Below are 14,362 nucleotides of genomic sequence, written 5' to 3'. Positions count from 1 at the left end.
ATGGGAACCAACCGTAGCTTCCAGCCCTGAGACCCTGGAGACCCAGTGAGGGTGGGCGGGCGGGGCTCCCTCCCGGGTCCCCCTCCCCTTCCTCCCCTTCCTCCCCTCCCTCCGTCCCTCTGGGTGTTCAATCAAGAGTCGTTCCCCGTCAGAAGTGCGGGGCAGAGGAAGGGGAGCAGGCTTCCAGGGGTTGAAGTTGGGGGATTTAGGGGAGCGTTTCGTACAGCAGCGTCTGCAGTTCTGTCTTCGAAAACTGTAGACTTCAATATGCCCTGTACTGAGCCCCCAGAATTGGAGTGGACACGGAACCCCCACTATAGGAGGCCCAGGCCATCCCTACCACTCACGCACCGCACCGGGTCTTTTTTTTCTTTAATAATATATTTTTATTAATTTCAAAGAGGAAGGGAGAGGGAGGGAGTTAGAAATATCAATGATGAGAATCATTGATTGGCTGCCTCCTGCATGCCCTACACTGGGGATCCAGCCCTCAACCTGACCTCCTGGTTCATAGGTCTACCCTCAACCAGTGAGCCATGCTGGCTGGACATCCACTGGGTCTTAACAGGCTCCCACCCCAGGAGCTGCCTCTGAGTCTGAAGATATCAGAATAAAGGCTGGGACTTGAACTGTGGATTCTAACTCCAGCCCCAGGGAGCTGGACTTGTCTCCCCAGACTCTGATTCTGGGATGGGCGGGGGATGCAGGGGTTTAACAGCCATAGAGTTCCCTAGAGCACCCCTTAACTCTGCCTTAGCTGTAAGGAGGCCCTGAATAGAATTGATCTATGAGTGGTAGAGAAAGTTACGTTTTCCAGGTCACAACACAGGGGAGTAGAAAGTGTGTGTTTATTTTATTGCTTTTTGAGAGAGAGAAAAAGAACATTGGTAGACTCTCTCCCACAGGCAGTCTGAGCAGGGATTGGACCCAAAGCCTGGGTATGTGCCCTGTCTGCGTGGGATTTGCAGTTAGGAAGATCTGAGTTGAAATCCAGTATGGAGGGGTGATTAAGAACTACGAAATTGGCCTGCCTATCTTTGTTTTACCATTTATTAGCTGTGTGACCCATGTTTCTTTCTGTACCTTTTCAGTTTCTTCATCTGTAGCATGGGGATAATAGTAACAAACTGATAGGTTGCAGTGAGGATTAAGTGAGTTAATTAATATAAAGCACTTAGAACTGTAGCACAAGTAAACCCTCAAGCAATGCTGTCATTAATTAAATTCTAGCAGCTACCACATAGTAGCTTTAGGATCTTGGGCAATTTTCCTCAGCCTCTCTGAGATACTTTACCTCTGCAAGATGATCATGAGGATTAAAATAATCTATATAAAGCACATAACAGCTCTATGCTCCAATATCAGCCTTAAAACAAAAAGGCAAAAGACACACACATACACACACACACACACACACACCACAAAACAAAAACAAGGCAACTTCCTGACACTGAGCTCTTTGGCACTGTTAAGAGGATTTTATCTTGAGTCTTGGATGTTCCCTGCCCTTTAACTTCACTGGGCTAAGCAGTGACACTGGACACTATTAGGTATCATGGTTGACCAAAGTCATAAGCAGTTAGATAAATAAAAATAAATAAAGCCCCTAGCTGATTTAGCTCAGTGGATAGAGCATCAGCCTATGGACTGAAGGGTCCTGGGTTTGATGCTAGTCATGGATACATGCCTGGTTTGCAGGCTCGATCCCCAGTGGGGGGCATGCTGGAGGCAGCCGATCAATGATTCCCTCTCATCATTGAGGTTTCTTTTTAAAAAAATATATATATTTTATTGATTTTCCACAGAGAGGAAGGAAGAGGGATAGAGAGCTAGAAACATCGATGAGAGAGAAACATCAACCAGCAGCCTCCTGCACACCCCTTGCTGGGGATGTGCCCGCAACCAATGCACATGCCCTTGACAGAATCGAACCTGGGACCTTTCGGTCCACAGACCAACGCTCTATCCACTGAGCCAAACCGGTTTCGGCTCATCATTGAGGATTCTATCTTTCTCTCCCTCTCCCTTCTTCTCTGAAATAAGTAAAAAATATATATTTTAAAAAAAGAAATAGAGCAAGAAGAGACAAATAAAAGTTTATATGGTCTAGATTTACTTGAATCATAACAACTATTCTTTGTGGTTCTGTCAACTAGCCTTCCTACAGTCCTAGGATGGCCTGTGTGGGCCACAGGGACCAAGATATAGGCTTTGGTGCATTTAAATTAGTTCTGAGCAGACTCAAAGATAGGTCTTTGCAGCTTTTTTTTTTTTTAATAAATATATTTTATTGATTTTTTTACAGAGAGGAAGAGAGAGGGATAGAGAGTTAGAAACATCAATGAGAGAGAGACATTGATCAGCTGCCTCTTGCACACCCCCACTGGGGATGTGCCCACACCCAACGTATATGCCCTTGACCGGAATCGAACCTGGGACCTTTCAGTCCGCAGGCTGACGCTCTACCCACTGAGCCAAACTGGTTTCAGCCTTTGCAGCTTTTTGAGTATCTGTTTTCTAGGTTGCTAGGATGAACAGGAGCCACAGTGTGTTTTATTAACTTTGGTCATTTTCTTATTAAGTCTTGTCATTGTGTCCTTCCAAGGCCCATTAGGGCTCGCTCTGATCCTCGATCCAGGGCCTTCCCTCCAATTTTTCAGGTTTGTCATCATTGTTCAGGGCTATTGCGTATTGTGCATTATAGAGCTTAATCACCACGCTGTGTCCTTTCGTAGTGCCAGGAATTTTCCCACACGCCAGCAACCAATCATTTTTCTTCCTGTCAGAGGAGGCCGTCCGTGGTGACTATTATAAAAGGGCAAACTTTGGGGCTGGATTTAGGCTGGGCAAGGTGAACACCTCTGGCCGGACCTGAGCTCTCATCTCAGCTCTCGGCATCTTCAGCAGCATCATCATGTTGAGCTCCCTCTTCCTCCTGAAGGCCCTTCTTGCTCTTGGGTCCCTGCCGTCCTGGGTGGCTGCAGAAGAGCCTGGTGAGTCATCATCCCTGGCTAGCAGGAACAGAAAGTGACCAGAGAAGTCGTCCCCTGCCTCCTCCCAGAGTGAGGGCCTCATTGGCGGAGATGGCCATCTCGGTAGGACGGGACTGGGTGCAGAGGTTCTTGGGACAACAAGGGCAGGTTTCCCAGGCTTTCTCCACCCTCTCAGGCTTTCTCCTAGAGCAGTGGTTCTCAACCTTTCTAATGCCGTGACCCTTTAATACAGTTCCTCATGTTGTGGTGACCCCCAACCAAATTATTTTTGTTGCTACTTCATAACTGTAATTTTGCTACTGTTAATGAATCATAATGTAAATATCTGTGTTTTCCGATGGTCTTAGACTCTACAGCAGTGGTTCTCAACCTGTGGGATCCTTGCAGGCTCTGCTTGGCCTCCTCGTTTCTTTCTCAGATATGCACATGCCATCTCGTTGTTGGTTTTCCTTTACTCTGAAAAACAATAAAGTGCCTCCTATATCTTGAGATCTTTTCTAAGAGAAGATGTAGGGAGGTTACCCAAGCCATGGTGGTTTGTGGGATATGGCCTCGGCAGGCAGAAGAGGCTCCGGAAGGGAAATGTTGGCATATCTATATTTGTGGGAAGATTTGAATGCGGTTGGATAATTTCCAATTCCTGTTATCAGTTGCAGTCTTCTCTATAAAATTCTTAGCTGGAGAATCTGCAAAGAGGCAGCAAAAAGAATCTTGCTACCTATACAAAGCAGCACCCCTCCACCCCCACTTGCTTCTGAGACTCCATGTCCCCCCTGTCCACACATAGGATTGCTGTCTCCTGTTGGAAATAGGCCCTATTTTATTCTGGTTCTGGTTAAGAGGTGTTTGAAAGAGATGTCTTCTTTCAAACTCTTATGGGTACCCATGAACTAATTCTCCATTTACACATTATTTCTGTATATATTTATTGAGGGTTTACTCTATGTCGGATCCAGCGATGGGTTCTGGGTAAACTGTGGTGAACAAAGCAGATCCAGTCCCTGCCTTCGTGGCGATCATAGACTAGTGGGGAGAAAGAGGCTTAACAGACAAACATGAAATAAGCCTGTAACCTCAAACTCTGACAAGGATATGGAGGAACATTAAAGGGGGCAAAGAGATATAGAATAACCTGGAACTCACTTTAGATTAGATGGTCAAGGGAGGCCTGTCTGAGGCAGTGACATTTAACCTGAGACCTGGAGCTGAAGTTAGCCAGGTCAAGGGTGTGACGAACGAGAGAAGCAAGCGCAGAAGTCTTTAAGCTGAGAAGGAGCTTGCCACATCTTAGAAACTGAAAGAAAGCTGGAATGGTTGAGACAGGGAGGGAGAGAGTGGTGTGGACAGGATGCAGTTGGACTAGGGAGATGGCAGTGGGGATGGAGAAAGGTGACAAACGGAGAGAATTTGGAAGTAGAAGTGGGAAAACTGTGTGCTCTCTTTCTCAGCTTCTCCTCATTCCCTGAGCGGCCCCAAAACGGATTAGAAATGGATGGTGTGTCTCCCATGGGTATCCCCTTCTCATGTCCCTTTATTTCAGATGGTCATGGCTACTTTTGTTTGCCTGAGCTTCCAAATACGTTTTATTATCACATGGTCTATTCCCCACTTCCTCCCTTCTAAAGATTGAGGCTACTTTTATTGGAGAGGTTTTAGATGTATAACTTAACTTAGGGAGATCTGACTTTTTTTTTTTTTTTTTTTTAAATCCTTACCCAAAGATATTTTTCCATTGGTTTTTAGAGAGAATGAAAGGGAGAGAGAGACAGAGAGGAAAACCTTGATGTGAAAGAGACACATCAATTGGTTGCCTTCGCATATGCCCCAACCATGGCTGGGGATCAAGTCTGCAACCTAGATACATACTCTTGGCTGGAATTGAACCTGGAACTCTTCAGTTCCTAAGCTGCCGCTCTTTCTGCTGAGCCAAACTGGCTAGGGCAGATCTTACATGATATCTTTATGACTTCCCATTTTCTAAGTATATTTGGTGTATTTCAAGGTGTTTTCTAGTTTTAAAGTTTTTTTTGATAAGTTAATACTCAGATTACTTTATTATCTTCTTTGCTGTCTCCAATAGGATTTTACATTATGCTTTCCATTATGTTTTCTAAAGGAACTGGAACCTTCTCTCATATGAGTACATGGGGTAGCTTATTACACTGAAAAAGCATAGATTTTGGTTGTCAGAGGTCTGGGTTCAAGTGCGAGGCTCACCAGTCACTGGCCAGTGGGTCCCTGGCCGAGTCTCTTCTGCTTCTCTGAGCCTCAGTTCCCTTCGCCGCAAAATGGAAAGAATAAACCTCGCAGGTTGTTGTAATGATTCACCGTATGTACAGTGTTTGGCCTTCACTACCCATGAGCTCTCTTCTATTTGCTTCTTAAGGCAAACCCGTCGGGGTGCAGTTTCTAATTAGTCCATTCATCAGGAACCAGGGTGATTTTCTCTCCCCTGATCACATCTTCTCTGAGGCCCAGCCACTCCACTCCACGTGACAACCTCTTTCCTTCCAGACAGACCTCCGAAGGTGGCAGGCCCCTTCCCCATGCCCAGTGGAGTTGTCTGTGCCTGCCATAGGCAGCTCTCTTGGGCAGCCTGCCCATAAGAGAGAATAGAGGGTTGTACTCCTTGCCAGGACTCTTGAGGTCCAGTCCTGGAACCAGAGCCTGGGAATCTGTCTCAGGCGGGTCCCTCACTGCCAGCTTGTAGGGCCTGGTACAATCTGCCCAGTGTTTGGAGCTGGCCACTGTATCCCATCTAAAGTGAGTTCCCGGTTATTCTATCTCTCAGCGCCCTTTAATTTTCCTCCATGTCTTTGTCACGGTTTGAGATTATAGACTTAATAAATCAGAGCCATGAGCATGTTTATATGCTGAATCCTGTTTGCCCTAGTGAATCACCAAACCTAGGATGGTCTCAGGGGCTACCGACACACTGGTTTGTTTCTGTTTTCCTAACTCCTACAGCCATCTGCTACCAGGCATTCTCTCTGGGCAGAACTGGGCTGAGTGAGTCCCAGCGCTTGCTGGTTTGTTTTGGGGTGATCCTTGTGGAGTAGGGGATCATAGTGATGTGGTTCAAAGGGCACCAAGGCCATGTGGTTTTGGGACCCAATTCTGCCCTCTTTGATCTCAGGTCAAGCCCCCTCCTTTCCTGGATGTTTATTTGCAAGAGAAGAGGAATAGGCTTCAGAGCTCCCAGGGCCCTTGTTGGCTTAGGATATCTTGAGATTTCACTTTTCTTTTCCTTTTTTTTTTAAAAATATATTTTATTGATTTTGTACAGAAAGGAAGGGAGAGAGATAGAGAGTTAGAAACATCGATGAGAGAGTCATCGATCAGCTGCCTCTTGCACACCCCCTACTGGGGATATGCCCGCAACCAAGGGTACATGCCCTTAACCGGAATCAAACCCAGGACCCTTCAGTCCCCAAGCCGACGCTCTATCCATTGAGCCAAACCGGTTTTGGCAAGATTTCACTTTTCTGCCAGCAGCCCCCCTCATCCCCAGGACCAGCATAGAGACCAAACCTCTATTCCCTTCCAGTAGCAGAGTGCTCCTGACACTGGTCACTTCAGGGCTGCGCTCGGCAAAATCGTGAAATCTGGGGAGGGTGCTGCTCTAGGCACCACTTTCTAGGGCTTATGAGAAGTTTATGTTGCTGGTGGTTTTCCACCAAGGAGATTTCACCTCGGGTCCAAAGGCATTGTTCTTTGTTAACCAGATCTAATGTTTGTCAAGCAGGGGGGTAGGTTTGAGGAGGCATCTGGTGGTTATAATGACCTTATTTCTGAAATGAAAATCGGGACATGTGGTTTTGATGTGATCGGATAGTGGCACAGAATATCTGAAACAGGAGCTGTGCAGGAAAACCCTAGGGGGCAGGGTGATTATATCTTGATTGTTTAGCTACAGTGTGTTCTCGCTGGAGGCCAACACTTGCTTTTTCCATCATGGCAGACTTCCTGGAGCCAGCCGTATGCAAATATGTTACATGCTCTTACTCAGAGGCACCGAGCCAGTCCTGCCTTGGCTTTCTCCAAAGCCTTTAATAGCCTGCACTTTTTTCCATTTAGAAATCTTGAAGTGAACACTGAGGTGAATGAGTCACAGTGAGGTGATTTGGTTGGGATGTGACCTCTCCGGGTGTGCCTGCTCTCGAGGACCCCGAGGGGTGTCTGCATGCCATAAGGGTGGTGTAGCAGAAAGAGTGCTTCCTAGCGAGCGGAGAGGCTGAGTTTAGTCCTGCTTTGCTGCTGACTCACTCTGCAGTCTGGGCAAACCCCTTCTTCTCTCTGAGTTCCATTCTTTTCACAGGGACGGTGAAGAGACAGTTCAGGAGCACTGCGTGTGTCTGTCCATGGCAGAAAGTTTACTGAACAGGGGCTCATGGTTCTTTTTTTTTTTTTTTTTAAATATATTTTATTGATTTTTTTACAGAGAGGAAGGGAGAGGGATAGAGAGCTAGAAACATCGATGAGAGAGAAACGTTGCACACTTCCTACTGGGGATGTGCCCACAACCATGATACATGCCCTTGACCAGAATCGAACCTGGGACCTTTCAGTCTATCCACTGAGCCAGACCAGTTTTGGCAAGGGGGCTCATTGTTCTTGCATAAGGAGAAGCCCTGGAGTAGGTGTGAGGGAGGGGTGGGGTGGCATCTCTGTGACGCCAGCAAGGATGAAACAGTTTCTTTCTCTTGGCGACCCTGGATTCCGCCTTATCCTAGTTGCCTCCTGGGTAAAGGAAGGCTGTGGTACCACCCTGTGCTGGGTCAGTCTTTGCACTGGAAGAAGGCTGAAGTGAGGGGCAGTTTGAAAGGTGTCGTCTCTATATCAGGGGAGCAAAAGTTGGCCCAGCTACGTCTCAACTTGTGGCCACCCCTAGTTACAGGGGACTATGGGGGAGCAAGTCATTTTAGCTGGCTGGCCTCATTGCCTCTCAGAACAAACCTGGGGATCCCTTAACCAGAGTTTCAGTTATCTATTGCTGCATGCATACCACCCCCAAACTCAGCGTGGGTTAGGTGGGCAGCTCTTACAACACATGGTGTATGTAGCTGAGATCACTTATATGGCCGTATGTGTCTGGGGTTCAGTGGGGAGCCCGACTGTGGCTGAGGTGCCCAGGATCCTCTCTTCAGCCAGGTTCTCTCTAATGGGGCATCTCCTCAAGCTGCTACAGAGCGCAGCTGTTGGCTTCCAGGAGGGAGTGTTCTAAGAGGACAACCTCACTATGTAACTGTATATCCAGCCTCTGCTCACACCAGTCACACCTGCTGATGTCCTGTTGGTCAAAGCAAGTCACATGGCGGAGCCCAGAGACAATGTGGGAGAGGGGCTGTACAAGGGCAGGCATCTCAGGAGGCGGGGCTCATTGGGGTCACCAGTGTCGATGTCCACCACCGTCAGAAAGTGGGTGAGACCTCAACAGTGTTTTTCAAATGGCAAGTCTTGAAATGAATTCAGTCGTTGGTGGCCTGCATTAAGAAAAGGAGACATAGAATATGAAGTGTCAGCATCACATGTGCATGAATGCCCCCGGGTATGTCCATTTTAAACATACATCTGTATTAACGTACATATGGGACAACATAGAAAATGGACTAGTATTTTGTACTCAAGAGTCACAGAAAAAATAGCAGGAAAGTCCTCTGAGGCCCACTGCTCTGATTCTACGGCAGAGGTTGGCGGTGAATGTCCTCCCGACCCCCTTCCATGCAACAAGCTGTGCGATGGAGACTACTCCTGTCCTCAGGGGCATAAGTGCTGCAGCACGGGCTGTGGGTACACCTGCCGAGGAGACATTGAAGGAGGTATGTGGACTTTGGGGGAAGGGCTCCCTGAGTGCTCCTTGAGTCTCAGAGTCAGTTTGGGAGGGAGTCATCTCTGGCCTTCTTGCTGTTTTCTTCCTGGGCAGAATCAGAGTTCTCCTCCTTCCTGTCCTCCTGGGCCCCTCAACCCAAGGCAACCCCTCCTCCTATGGCCAGTGGTCCTTGTTGGCATTAATAACTAGGGAACACATATGCAATACCTTCATCAGTAAAGAAGAAAATAATAATAAAAAAAGAAAATATAAACCTCAAACCCACAAAAAGAAAAAAAAAAGTAATAAAAAAAAATAATTAGGGGAAGGCAGGTGGGGTAGCAGGACAAATCCCTAGGCTGGGAGCCAAGCAGCGTGGCTTCTGGTCTTGCTTCTGCTGATGATTTCCCTGTGACCTGGGGCAAACCAACCCCTCTTTTTGAGCCAGTTTCTTTACCTATAAAATGAGGGCATTGCCCCAGATCATGATTTTCTGACCGAATTCTTTGCACAAAGCTTCCCCACCTCCTGAAATCTTCCCTGGAAGGGAGATAAATGCAACAGATAAAAGCATTCCTGATATGATTTCTTTGTTTCTTCAGTCTATGCTTTAAACAAACATATATTTTGAGTGCTCCAGTTGTGCCCGGCACTGTGGAACTCCATTTCAGAAGCACCAGCCCAGATGTTGTCTTTAGACAGCATTTACATTCCCAGGCAAGGGTCAGGGCTTGGGGACAGACTCTGGTCCTCATGTAGCATATAGCCCATCAGGGAAGGTAGACAAATGAGTGGATTAGAGTCAGGTTGGATGAACACAAAGCACAAACATGGTCTAGGGTGGCGGAGAAGCCTAGTGACCCTGTGGAGCCCTAGCAGCTGGGAGGCCAGTGATCTGGGAGCCTTGCTCCTTCCCCACTCTGCCCAGCCCCACCCCCAACCCCACGGAAGTGTCAGCCCCCCAGCTTCCTCGAGGAAGCTCCCTGTGGGACCCTATTTGAACACTGTTGGTCCAACTGCTCTCTTGGATCTTCTTAGATCCTCCAGCTCAAGGCTTCCCAGCCAGATCTTTGGTTCTGGGATGGATTTGCTGGGAGCCCCCATGTCTGAGTTCCAGATGGAACTCGGAGTCAGTGGAGCTGAGCGCCCTGTCTCTACCTGTGCCTGCTTCCCCACAGGACGGGCTGGTGATTGTCCTGAGGTTTTGGTGGGCCTGTGCATAGTCGAATGCTTCGCGGACGAGGACTGTCCAGCCGGGGGAAAGTGCTGCAAGTCAGGCTGCGGGCACTTCTGTTTCCCACCGGTTCTGAAGCCCGAACTGGCCATGGACCCTAACAAGACCATGAATTAGGTGAGTATAGCCCAACATCCTCAAAAACAATGGACATAAACTGTTGTGTGTGAGGCACTGGCTTAGATGCTGGGTTGGGACTTCAGAAGGCCAAGACCAAGTTTCTGCCCTGGAGAGTCTAGTTGGAGAGCAAGATCATACGTTCCAGATCATATACCACAGACCCCTTGCATAGACGGAATGGGCGTATAGGCTTTCAGGGTGGGTGGGGCTCCTTGGAAGGTCTTCCTGTTAGCAGGAGGATTTGACGTGGGCCCTAAAGGCGAGGGAGAATGTGATAAAGGGAGGACAGCCCAGAGAACATGCTGGACAGAGGGTCTGGTGATCGCTAGCAAAGGCACAGAGGGTGAAATGTATGTGACAAGCTTGGGGAGTCGGGGTGGAGGTGGGAGGTGAGAGTGGGCAAAGGAACAGGCAGGCTGTCGTTATAACAGGAGAGGTAAAGTTGACATCTGAATGATAAGAGTCTTCAATGCCAGTTTGGACTAGATTGTGTCCAATTAAGATTCCCGAGAGCAATTAATGCCAAGCTTCTCTCTCTCCAGTGGCCAGGAAACACCTGGGACCTGGAGCCTGGAGGGCACAGCTGTGACTTGACATTACTTCTTCTTGCAGAGACCCCGGTGCCCTAGCCGTTCTGATTTGTCCTGAGCTTCTCTGGTGACTCCAAGGGGCTTGTCCTGGAAGCCGGGAGAGGTGCTGTCCTGGGCTCATGATGCACTCAGGGGCGTCATTACCTGCTTCTGTTCCTGCTGCCTGAGCATAAGAAACAGCCTGGGGTTGGGGAATGGGGGTATGGTGCTTCTTGTCCCCAATAAAGGCTGGTGCTGACCCTCTTGTCTGTACTTTAAAAAAATAAATATTTTCTTGATTTTTTACAGAGGAAGGGAGAGAGAGAGCTAGAAATGTCGATGAGAGAGAAACATCAACCTACCGGGCATGTGCCCCCAACCAACGTACATGCCCCTGACTGGAATCGAACCCGGGACCCCTTAGTTTGCAGACCGACGCTCTACCACTGAGCCAAACCGGTTTTGGCTTGTCTGTACTTTTAAAAAAAGATTCTTATCGATTTCAGAGAGAAACAGGGAGGGAGAGAAGGAGGCGGGGGAGAAGGGAACATTAAGGATGAGAGAGAATAATTGATCGGCTGCCTCCTGCAAGCCCCACACTGGGGATCGAGCCCACAATGTGGATTGTGCCCAGAATGGGAATCAAAGTATGACCTTTGGGTTCATAGATAGATGCTCAACCCCTGAGCCACAGCAGATGGGCTTGTCTGTGCTGTTTGAGGAGTAACATGAGGAAAGAGAGCTAGGGGTCTGAGTATGGCTGTGAGATTATAGGACTATTTGGGAAGGAGAGGTGATTCATTCTTTCTGAGAACACTGAAAATGAGTGCTAGTTGGGTGTGGCTGGTGGAGAGATGGGAAGATAAAACTTGGTGAGTTGCCATAGATATCACTCTTAAACTTCAGGAGTAGTTCTTTATCAGAGAATACTGGTTGGGGATGGAAGTGGGCTGAGGGGCCAGTGTATTATAGTCACTTGGACCTGCTATCTTGGGGGCACAATCTTTGCTCCAAGGCAGGCCATTTGTTCCTTCAGGTAGCATTACTGTAGAAAGGAAATGTTTTTAGGTTATTGGAACCAAGATAATTAAAAATATTTTAAAATTAATTTCAGAGACAAAGGGAGAGAGAGATAGAAACGCCAATGATGAGTGAGAACCATTGGTTAGTTGACCACAAACCGGGCATATGCCCTTGACCAGAATCAAATCTGGGACCCTTCAGTGCACAGGCCAACACTCTATCCACCAGGACAAACTGGGTAGGGCAGAACCAAGATAATTTTTAAAAATTACATTTTTATGTATATAAAATGGATCATTTTTTTGTATCTTTGAGATGTTTTATGTCATCACATGTATTATTTTGCTAGAATTCCATGAAAAGAGCTAATTTAACAAGTCAACTCTTGTTGGACATTAGTGTCCTTGTACCTATAAATCTTGGCCCACTTTTTCAGGTAATTCTGGGTAAATTCTTAGTAGCCGAATTCTGGTTTTTAAAATATAACAACAAAAAAAAAATTGGCCCTCCATAAGTATTTATTGAATGAAAGAATGAATGTAATTCTCAGGTCTATCTGTTAGGAATTCGTTGGGCTGCAAATAATTGAAACTTAACCCACAGTGGCTTGGCTAGTGAAGACATTGCCTTTTCTCACATTGGAGTCTGGAGAGAAGCAGTGAGGCTAGTTCAGCAGCTCAACCACAGCACTGATGACCAGGCTCGCTCCTTCCTTTTCCACCATCATTCTGTTGGCTTTTGTCCTTGTGCCCTTCACTTCCTGTCACAGAAGGAAGAAAGTGTGCATAGAAGACAGTGCAGAAAGATTACCTCAAATAGTCAAAAACCTCAAGTAGTTATCTCAAATGGTACTCTCTTTTTAGAGAGTGGAAGGGAGGGAAGAGGGGGAAGAGAGAGAAAATCATGGATGTGAGAGACACATTGATCGTTTGCCTCCTGCATGCTCCTCAATCAGACTGGGCACCAAGCCTGTGACTGAGGTACGTGCCCCTGACCAGGAATTGAACCCACAACACTCTAACTATGCCACGCCAGTATCGCCAAGGGTGATCCTGAGGAGGAGCAGTAAAGAATTGAAGAAAAGACAGACAAGAGAATGCAGCTGGGGCTCGGTGGATCTCCCATGCCTGGATGAAGACAGAAAAGACTCAGACTGCAAGCTGATGGTTTATTTTATTAACATGTATACAAATGGTCTTGTTTTGGCAACACTTGCTGCACCTCCCATTAGCTACTTAGGAAGGAATTAGAGAGGGCTGCAAGGACTGGCTTAATTGTGCCAGGAGAGAGCTCTGCCCTCCAGGTTGGGACTTGTTTGTGGTCCTGCCACAGGTCAGCCTGAGGCTTGACCCTAAAGCTGCTCCCTACATCTAACCACTGAGAAAAACTGTCCAGGGCAATGGTGCTCTCCTTTTTTTTTAATTTTTTAATTTTTTTAAAATCCTCATTTTAATTCTCACCAGACGATATTTTCCCATTGATTTTTAGAGAGAATGGGAGAGAGAGGGAAAGACAGACTGTGAGAGGGGACAGGCCAGGCTGAGGGAAGCCCCCCTTCCAGTGCATGACTTTTCATGCATGGGGCCTCTAGTCTTAAAATAATGTAGGATTATTTTTCTGTTGAGATGGGGAGCCCCAAGCAACTCAAGCTGAGTATGAGGAGAAGGGTTCTTTCTAGATCTTTCCTTCTCATCTCTGGCAGCCTGCCTTTGTTCACGTTGAAGCTGCAGATCTCCTTACAGGCAGCAATGACAGGAGAGAGAGAGAAAGGTCGTTGAAGAGCTGAACTAGAATTTGGGATTTTATTGGAGGCAGAGGTCAAGGGTTGATAAGGATGAGGGTGTTCAGTGAGGGCTCAAGACCTATTTGAAATGGTGAGGGACTCAGATGCTCCTCATCCGCCCCCCCCCCCCCCCCCCCCCCCCCCCCCCCCCCCCCCCCGGAGTTTTGAGTGGATTTTTCGCTGGGTGCTTTTATTCTCAGAGCCACCAGAGGGCAGCAGAAGTGTAAATCATAGACCATTTCTGGGCAAGAGAAATAGGGGAGTTGGTGGTGGTGGGGGAAGGAGGAACTAACATATCCTAGAAGCCTAGTTACATACTGAACACTGAGTTCCTCCCAGCTTTTCCAAGCCTCTTGGAGCACTTTAAGAAAACATTATGTACCTGGGTCTATACTCCAGCTGCCTGCTGAATCGCACTTAATAAATTAGGACTTGCCAAAACAGGTTTGGCTCAGTGGACGGAGTGTCGCCTGGGTTCGATTCCAGTCAAGAGCATGTGTATTGGTTGCGGGCACATCCCCGGTGGGGGGTGTGCAGGAGGCAGCTGATCGATGTATCTCTCTCATCGATGTTTCTAGCTCTCTATCTCTCTCCCTTCCTCTCTGTGGAAAAATCAATAAAATATATTTAAAAAATAAATAAATTAGGACCTAACATTATGCCATCCCTTTTAATATGATGTGGAATGCTTCTGCTGTTTTGCTAACATTTATCTTGGGGACATTATCCATCATGTTGTATACACACACATACAAAACTCATGCATGGGGTGTGTGTGTATGTGTGTGTGTCCCTCAGCTTGGCCTGCAACCTCTCCAATCTGGAACCCCT

General features: G+C 47.3%; 1 protein-coding gene across 1 annotated transcript; it reads left to right on the top strand.

Moving 5' to 3' along the window:
* Window positions 1–2,848: 2,848 nt before the first annotated feature.
* On the top strand, window positions 2,849–10,984 carry WFDC3 (WAP four-disulfide core domain 3). Its single transcript, XM_036419693.1, has 4 exons — window positions 2,849–2,993; window positions 8,681–8,812; window positions 9,981–10,153; window positions 10,769–10,984. The coding sequence occupies exons 1-3, from the start codon at window positions 2,915–2,917 to the stop codon at window positions 10,151–10,153; spliced, it is 384 nt and encodes a 127-aa protein (XP_036275586.1). The 5' UTR covers window positions 2,849–2,914; the 3' UTR covers window positions 10,769–10,984.
* Window positions 10,985–14,362: the final 3,378 nt, after the last annotated feature.

This window comes from Pipistrellus kuhlii, unplaced genomic scaffold (genome assembly GCF_014108245.1).
Source record: "Pipistrellus kuhlii isolate mPipKuh1 unplaced genomic scaffold, mPipKuh1.p scaffold_m20_p_6, whole genome shotgun sequence".
Lineage (NCBI taxonomy): Eukaryota > Metazoa > Chordata > Mammalia > Chiroptera > Vespertilionidae > Pipistrellus > Pipistrellus kuhlii.
Note: the sequence above shows the minus strand (reverse complement) of the source record. Positions and strands in the feature narration are given on the sequence as shown.